The sequence below is a fragment of the Melanostigma gelatinosum genome, assembly GCF_949748355.1.
Source record: "Melanostigma gelatinosum genome assembly, chromosome: 12".
Classification (NCBI taxonomy): domain Eukaryota; kingdom Metazoa; phylum Chordata; class Actinopteri; order Perciformes; family Zoarcidae; genus Melanostigma; species Melanostigma gelatinosum.
The window spans coordinates 15,743,547-15,752,582 of record NC_136645.1 but is presented as its reverse complement, the minus strand read 5'-3'; the positions used below and the strand labels follow the sequence as shown (position 1 = coordinate 15,752,582).

At 42.0% G+C, this 9,036-nt stretch overlaps 1 protein-coding gene across 1 annotated transcript in view; it reads left to right on the top strand.

The window, feature by feature from the left end:
• Positions 1-9,036, top strand: part of slc35f3b (solute carrier family 35 member F3b) — a gene marked incomplete at both ends in the record, with an annotated part of 40,105 nt that continues 31,069 nt past the window's right edge. Inside the window, 2 exons of the mRNA XM_079280034.1 lie at positions 1-98; positions 1,136-1,350. Coding sequence (XP_079136160.1) covers positions 1-98; positions 1,136-1,350 — 313 coding nt within the window. The remainder of the gene's footprint in view (positions 99-1,135; positions 1,351-9,036) is intronic.

The following is a 9,036-nucleotide window of genomic DNA, read 5'->3' as shown; positions in this document are numbered from 1 at the left end:
ATGTACGGTGATGGAGAGGGCACAGTGTGGGACCGGGTTGTGCGGCCCCACCGAGACTGCATGTGCTACCTTGGACCTCCTACTACTTTGATGCCCATGTAAGACATTTCAACTTTTACAAATGCATCGCAGCCGAACGACAGGAGGCAGCGCCACACCTGTTGCTCACTTGATCACACAGTGCATTGATAAAGTAAATGGACTTCTGACAGAGGTGTTAACATATCCAGTATAGATGGAGAGTGTTCTCTTTGAATTAGATTGATGTGTAAAATTCCACTGCTTGAATTTTTAGCGGATTGGGTCAGTATTTGTGCAGCATTCTATCATTCAATCATCATTTTTTTACAGTTAATATTTTTTACTGCTATTTTATATTGTATATATTGTGCATTTTTATACTCTATTTTTTATTTTTACTCTGTTACTTTGATTTCTTACCTGTACCATAAAGCTGCTGTAGCGAACAAATTTCCCCTTGCGGGATTAATAAAGTATCTATCTGTCTGTCTGTCTGTCTGTCTGTCTGTCTGTCTGTCTGTCTGTCTGTCTGTCTGTCTGTCTGTCTGTCTGTCTGTCTGTCTGTCTGTCTGTCTGTCTGTCTGTCTATCTATCTATCTATCTGTCTGTCTGTCTGTCTATCTATCTGTCTATCTGTTTTCGTTTTGTCTCACCTGCTGGACATAAAGTAGCCTATTTATCTCTGATACATTATATTCAGGCTACTGTACAGCCTGTGGGCTGCACGCAGTTTGTGCTCCAGTGCCTTCATGAAGTCATCTCAAGAATTCACTCGGGATCGATTCATTCGTTTCGGCCGCCTATACGCCGATAGTAGGAGTTGCACAGTGCATTGTAGCCTATACAACAGTTGCAGAAGCAGTCACCTCCCCTTCGTGTCGTTTCACAGTGTTGTCGTGAGGACTCAGGGCCAGTGAAGGATGATGATTTACAAGAGAGGAGCTGCAGGGGCCCATACCGCCTCTGTGGAGCATAGCTACTACACTTACTTTCCTGCTTTTGCCAATAAAACCCCTTGTCTTATCAAGTTATAGTCAACTTTTACAGGCTCCCCTTCCTTTTTTCTGAGTGCTCTCACTTCTGTCTTGTAACACCCCTTGTTCTCTCTTCCCAGCGGGATGCGCAAGTCGCCCGACATGAGCCCCAGAAGGCTTTCGGACATCAGCCCTCAGCTCAGACAGCTCAAGTACCTGGTGGTGGACGAGGCCATCAAAGAGGAACTCAAGTCCTCGCGCTCAGTTGAGGACATCAACAGCGCGTCCATAGAAGAGCGAATACTGCGAATCACCGGCTATTATGGATATCAGCCCTGGAATGCAAGCTACAACAGTGAGTCAGTTTGCATGCATGGAGCTGTTGACTTCCTGATCATGAGTAGTCTGTTTATGCACTGTGGGCCCACACAACCAGACTATTGACACATCTGACACAGACACTCAGATAACACAAGAGTACGGGTGACTGTGATGTAATAGAAAAAGATTGACGTGTGTGCTTTAACTGCCATGTTGACACGGAGCTGGAGTTAGAGGACCGGGAACACCGGACTGTGGGAGTTCACAGGATCAGTTTAAAAGCAGGGTGATGTGTCCTTCTTCAATCCACCAGTTCTTTCATTCCATCCCTTTCATCCTCATCCTTTTTACATCAACCAGAATTTGGTGTTAAAACAAAGTGCATGTGCTGGTGTGCCATGCACATGTACAAGAGAGCTTGTACAAAAACATAATGCTACACATATGGTGATCATCATTGTTTCCACAGAATATGAATTTGCACATTGAGGATTGGCTGCTAAAGCATCAGTGTTGCTGGCGGTTGCGTCAGACAGTGGAGCTAATGTTTGTTGCGTTTGGAGCCAGACACCAGTGGGAATGTTGCTCTGAGCGTTTGATTCTTTGGGGAGAAAAGAAGTTGTCAAAGTAGCTTTTATTTTCCTCTCTCGTTTCGTTTCTCTGCATCATCTGCGCTGCTGATGGATTACCGTCTTGCTTCACTTGCTCCGTGTCTTCATCGTGCTGTGGTGGTGTCGGGACGAAGCGCAGTCTTAACAACTGTCAGTCTTCTGTGCATTTGTCTGTTACTCAGTGGGATTTTGCTGGTTGATGAGCATTAGTTGGTTAGCTGGTGGAACATTTTGTAAATTTCATATGAGAGACTGCATTAAACAGCTGCAAGGCCACTTTAAAATGCATAGGCCTATACCTAACATCTGAAAACTGCAGACTTCACAAGACAGCTGCTGTTCAGATCTGAATTTGTCTTTACTTCTTTCGTAACTACTGGTGCTGTGTCAAGGCGAAGGATCGTCAAGTAGATCATTCGACAAAGGCCTGATTGAATACAGGGATGATTGAAAGATATCTATTCCTGTTAGAAGTAGAGAGATTCATATTGATTTAAATTTGATGTAATATACATTGGCTGCCAAAGCAACTGTAGTTAAATATACTTACAATATGTTATGTCCTTTGATAGACGTAAGACGTGCTTCATATTTTACACACCGAACTGTTATTAAAGGAGCTGCATGTTGAGAAGTTTTTCATTAAAGTATAGTTGGCCTTCAAATAACATCTGAGGAGTTCAATGGATCCATAAATATTGCTAACGTTTATTGATGTAAGCAGCAATAAATAGATTTGCCATTTAGTCTAATTTTGATTAGTTGTGTAAAAACAAATGGCAAGTTGCTTGCTAGAGTGTTTTTATTAAATTGAATGAAAGTTATGAAGTGTCCACTTCATGGTAAATGACATGACTCGTGGGTTTAACTTCACAACACAATGATGCTGTTGAGAGAAGAAATCCCTGAAAAAAAGCAGCCACTACTTTAGTCATATAGTGTAGTCTCTCCCCTGAAACAGCATTTTGATGACAGCAGTAGCAGAGCAATTATAAGATTTCATGATGAGTTGCACCGTTGCCTCAGACATATTCCTGCGTGCGTGGCCGTCATGGGGATTATTATTTTGCCATTAATTTGTGTTTCATTTTACCTTTCAGGAAAAGTTTGGTTCAGCTTTTTTTTCTGTTCCTTGCAAATCAAACGTAAAGTCAACTTAAAATCTTCCAAATCCACACAGTTGTCATTTCATTCTGGACCCCCATACAGTAGTTGGAGAACAGAATCAACCCACAACCTCCTCCGGCACACACAACAGGAGCACTCAGGATGCACTGGCAACTAGAAAGCAATGGCTAACGGCTGAAGAGTGGAGGGCTGATGCTGAAGGCAGCCAATTCCCAAAGAGGTGGGAGGCTGAGTACTTCTATGCCATGACTCAGGCTGAGAATGAAAGTTGCCTGTGTGACTAGGTCATCTGAATATGAGACTGCAGGCATCACAAACATGTATGATGCCGTTATAGCCCTCTCAACATATAACTGCATGTGTAACGGGGCCAAATGCAACATGAAAACCTTGCTCATATCAAAGTCTCTTCCCCTTGAGTGATGTAAAGTCAAAGCAGAATTGATGTATTCGATATATGTGGAATATACTGCAGGTGTGTCCTTTTTATCCCAGGATGCAACAGCCCTTTATTCAGGCTGTGTTGAGCATGTTTGGACCCAGCTATGCACGCGCTAAGCTACATACCATGTACCTGTAATGTCTTCTGTTTGAATATTGTCTCAGACTTAGAGACAGAGCGCAACCGTAGACTGTGACGTCACCCATTGGTTTTGAAGTCTTGAGTTTGGCATTTTGACCGACACCATCTTGTTTTATTTCAACCAGCGTTGAGAGTGAGGCTAAGTACAACCGAACGCTGAATTCAACAAAAATGTTAAAATCAACTTTCACAAACTGAAAGTTGTAATATGAAAACCGGACAACTCCCAGACCAGACAATGCTGTGCTGGCGTCCTGTCAATCACAAGGTAGCTGAGCCCTAAAGCATACCCTGCTTTATCATCTATTTTACTCTAAATGGGAACATAATTAACTCAATGAAATACATGCCGTTTTGCGGAATACCTGAAACTAGCGATTCAGGTCATAAGCTCATGTTCACAATGTTTACGAAACAAACCAAGTGAGAAGTGGGGTCATTTTCTCATAGACTTCTTCACAATCTGACTTGTTTTTGCAGCAAAGGAGTCACCCCCTGATGGCCATTACAAAGAATGTTTAAGGCATTTCTGCACTGGCTTCACTGTTCAGAACCAGAGGATGCCACAGCTTTCCCATTCTTCCTGTTGGTGCCTTTGCATCTTACTGCCCGTGTCCTCAGTTTTTCGGGTTCAGAATTGGATTAAAACTTCATTCTGAGTACTTTACCCTGTTGGTTGTGCATCCAACCAAACAGCCCCTTTTAGGCATATTTCTGTTTGCTAGCAGACGAAAGTGACAAGGAGGTACCTTTATACAATAATAAGTCAATGGAGAGTAATTCATAGATTTTCCCTCCGGTTTGGGCGGGACTTAATGCGCTATACCTCTATGTCTCTCCTCTCTATCCACTGCATTCGATTGATAAACACAAAAATACACAACATTAATCAATTCTATTCTCAGTGCAGATCAACAAATTATCACATGGACCCTACCTAGAGAAAAACACTTACTCCAAATGGTGGTATATGGCGGGATTGATGTCAAAGAAAAGGTCAATGGTTACTGAAGAAATGCTACTGGAGAGAGATAATATATATTATTCATAAAGAAAACCACTTTTCATTGATTTTGACTGAAGATTCAGTATTCTTCTTCTATTCCTGCAAACCTGGCGTACGATTTGTACTTTCTAGGTTCAATCAAACAAGCAGCAACATGAGAGCAAAGACCCGTATTCACGAGTCAGCTTTGACATAAAGTGGCAGAGCAATGGTACAATCAGTGCTGCAGAAATGCTGACATATTATCTAATTTATTGGAGGATTACTTCTGCTGAATTCAAACTAAATGTCATCCTAATACACCAACTCACGTCATGATTATTAAAACATAAATGAATGAGTTTGCCCGAACAGAAATAGAATTTGATATCACTGCTCCAGTTTATCGACTTAGCGATACAAGGGAACTCTATTCACATGCAGGAAAAGTAAAAACTTATTTTTAAACTGAGAGTGTCATCACTTTCCCTTTTGCGTGAGGATTCCGTCAGGACAAAAGACACAGTTTTAGCTGATACCATTTACATTTACAATAATTCTGAATTCAATGTTTTTTGGCATTGTATTTTATTTATTTGTTCTTATTTTATATATAATTTTCACTTCAGTTATCTTACTGGTTAATGGATTAGGCCTTTCCTTTGCCCGGTAAAGTTGTCCCTTTAGGTTTATGAAGTTCCACTTCGAAGTGAAACGTTTGTCAGACAAACAGACTCTGTTCTTTTCCCAATTTACTCGCGCTATCTATCACAAATGTAACGTCCCCTCTGGTGCAAATTTAGAGCTTCAAGAGGCATGAAATGAGGTTGGATTGTATTTTGAGCTCAGGGTTTGATGATGGTGAGATGCAACAGTGGAGCAGGTTGGAGAGAGCCTATGTACGCATGTACACATTCACTGCTGGCAGCAACAGGACAGCTGGAAGGGATGGGCAAGGTCTGGGCCGACTGTGATAATGACAGCTTTCACCTCAGCTTGAGTTGAGGAGAAAGACGGGAATAGTTATGCAGATACACCCAGCTGTTTACGGATAAATCCATTTTGCATACCGGCAGGATTGCAAACTCAAACTCAAAGAACAAGAGCCCTTTCTCTAAATCTGCATTTACACCAGTGTCTAACAATTAATAAGTAAAAACATACCAGTTTCTCCATCAACCAAAAATGCAAAGAAGAAGTTGCATTGTGAGCAAAGGGTACCGCCCATACTGTTTTCCTCACGTAGTTGTTCTTTCATTACTGTAGCTCTCTTTGAAGTCTAATCCACAGCCGAGTGGGAAGAGGCACTCTGGGAAATGTAGTCAATCACAACGTCAAATAAAAGCTAGTCCCAGACTGATGATATGTGACATCATAAGTGGGTGAAGTTCTCTTTAAAAATAGCCTTGTTGGTATTTACACAATGGTGCATAAACGCAGAACAGTACTGGCATTTTCATTGTTAAGTTGTCACAGCCACACAGAGATCAGTGCATTGATTCAGTGACGATAAGAACATTAGTTTGATCCTTTTTGCTCTCTGTGTTCATTGGGTCCATTAGACTGAAAGTGAAACCTCTCCATCCTTGATCGGCTTCCTCTGCATCTGTTGCAATAATTCAAGCCAAGGGAACATGCGCGCACAGAACAGGAGCGAGTCTTGCTATGCAGGCTGATGTGCGGTCGAGGGTGCAAGCATCATGATATATTTAGTATTTAATGTAAATGGCTTATATGACCATATGGTGCTAGCATCTGACGTGTTCAGACATACAGTCCTTGTCCACTGTTATCCTTTGATGACGGTGGAGTCTTACCGTTACTAAGGAACTGAGTCATTGTCTCTGCAGGAGTATGAATAGTGAACTGAACCAGCTCTCAGTCGACCACAAAGGGACTGGAAAACAGCAATGAAAGGAACAAGCACATCATTTAGTGCAGGATACATTGATGACCGTGGTTTTTGGGCTTATCCTAATTTAAAACAAATCAAGTATTCAGTGAAGTACCGAGCGAATTGGCCCTGGAATTAAAAATGAAAACATGTCTACGGTTGGAGCGTCTTGAAAAACAGTCAGAAACAGTCAGTTACTGTATTAGCACCCAAATCACAGCCATGTCTGACTCCAACCGGTCCTTGAATAATTTCCCCATTGTTTCAAAAAACACTGTGTGAGCTGAACATTTCTAGTGTTCTGCCAAAGTGCTGCAAGCAAGACTTCGCTGAGCTCAGGCTTTTTTACCGTCTCCAGTACAGTAGAAGCAGCTTCTGTTGCGTAACATCACATAATTGAGGAGAATGCATAGATCATCAGACACCTGCTCCTGAAGTCCTGCTTGTGCCCACTGGACTTCAGGAGCTGCGAATCAGCTATACCGCTTTGAAGAAGAACAAACCTCCAGTCTTGTCTCTTTCAGATGCTCGTCTTTAATCTCAGTGTCATCCAAAGGGGTGCAGAGAACCGTGGAGCGAGGGGCAGTTGCAGAGGAGCAAATGAGCCCGCAAATTCAGTGGGTATAAAACAGTATTGTGGAAAAACATACCGTCTTAGTTCAGAGTTGGATATTTCTTTGCTATTTCTTGCACAGAGACATATATTTTGCATGCATAAACTTGTGGGGCATCTGTATACCTTATGTAATAACCGAGACAACTGGTTGCCTGAGCTTGAAATCATTCGTGCTTGTGTTTCCCAGAATTAACCCTGAAGACAATAACCCTAAGTGAATCATGGCTGTGTAGTTCTATGTTCTCAGCGCTCACTCTTCCTTGTAAGGAAAATCCTGCCAGTTTAATGCCAAATCCTGTCCTGCTGTCATCCCTCTCTCCTCCTCACTCCTTTTATCTGCTGTTAATTAGAAGTTGTGAAGTGAAGACTCCTACCTCAGCGTAATTAATCCAGAGTCTGCTGTTGGCCACAGAAGAGCGGTGCTTGGGAACAGGGAGGGCAAAGTGTAAATGGTGTTGTCCAAGCAATTAGGAGGCTTATGTGGACATCTTGATGGGAGAGGATGAGTATTGATGGCAGCGTGAAGCACTGACACACAAACACAAGCCTTTTGTCAACTTATCTTGCATAAGTGTGAGACTTAAACATCATTTTGTGTTCACTTGTTCTGCTTTCAAAGGAGTTAGAACGTCATAGATGTGACAGAAATAAAATGTCTAAAACAGAGATGAGACCTGCAATGTTGACACTTGTATCCGTGCAAAGTGTCAAGAGTGAAAGTGTGGAAGAGTAGAAAAAGAAACAGTCGGCAAGGATTAAAAAGAAAGATTCACTTTTGAACCAGTTTTAAATGTATTTTCGCCGGTGACCAGTTGTTTTCTAAACGCCTCTTCAGTGGAAAAATGTTCACTGGGATATTAAATAGTATAATACTGTTCACAGTTTTTATGTTGCTGTATGCCGAACAACAATGTTTTGGCCATATTCTCGTTTACACATCACTTTGTTTTACTCACTTCCTGCACATGCCAACATGTGTACAGCCCTGCTCGCTTTCTGGAGTGTATTTTAGATGTGAAATGGTATAAAAACTCAGTTCTATAACGGTGGGCTACAGCGACAGTCCATTACGATGTCCTGGGAGCATCTTGTTGGCAGCACACAGTCTATATTACATGCCAGGATTACAGTCGGTCCAGACTAGACTTTGCTGAAGACGCACAAGGCCACAGGAAGACATATTTACCCCTCAGCAGCTCTCCTTGGTTGACTGTTTGCTTTGTTTTCCAGGTGTGAATGATTTCCCACAGATCCGTTGTGTAAACGAAAATGTAGATGAAAAATATTAAAGTGCCGTTTCTTCAGCGGTACCTTCATATTTGCTACACAGACTGAAGAGCGGTGTTCAACTTCTCAGCTAACTCTCTGCAAGAAAGCGACTCCCAAAAAAAGTGGTACTATTTCTTGATGTAGGGGGATCTGTTTCCTTATAAGATGCTGATGGCGCACAGACAAGCTACTGTAAATGTGTGAAAGCGAGTTGCTTCTTTAGAGAGCCACACAAAGTCTAAACAGATCCGTCAGAGAAAGAGGCTGAGACTCAGAAGAGCAACAACAAAGACGACCAACTGGATGAATCTATTTCGAGCTGATAGAGAGCCTCACACTGCCTCTGTAGTATGTATCGGCTGTGACAGGCCAGCTAACTGGTGTCTCTTGCATGAGAAGAATTATTCACTCGTGAATGTTTGAAAAGATCCCTTTTGTGTGAAACTCAAATTCAAAGGGGAATAATCCTCACTGAAGACTTTGATGTTTCCGGCAAGTGTTTTTGTTTGTTTTTATGTGCTGGTTGAATTGATATTTAATTAAAACGTAGATAGAAATCTGGAGTACAACCAGATGATCGGTTTCACAAGTTCAACGTTACGGTCAGTTGTTCTGGACCCATGCGCAGACACCG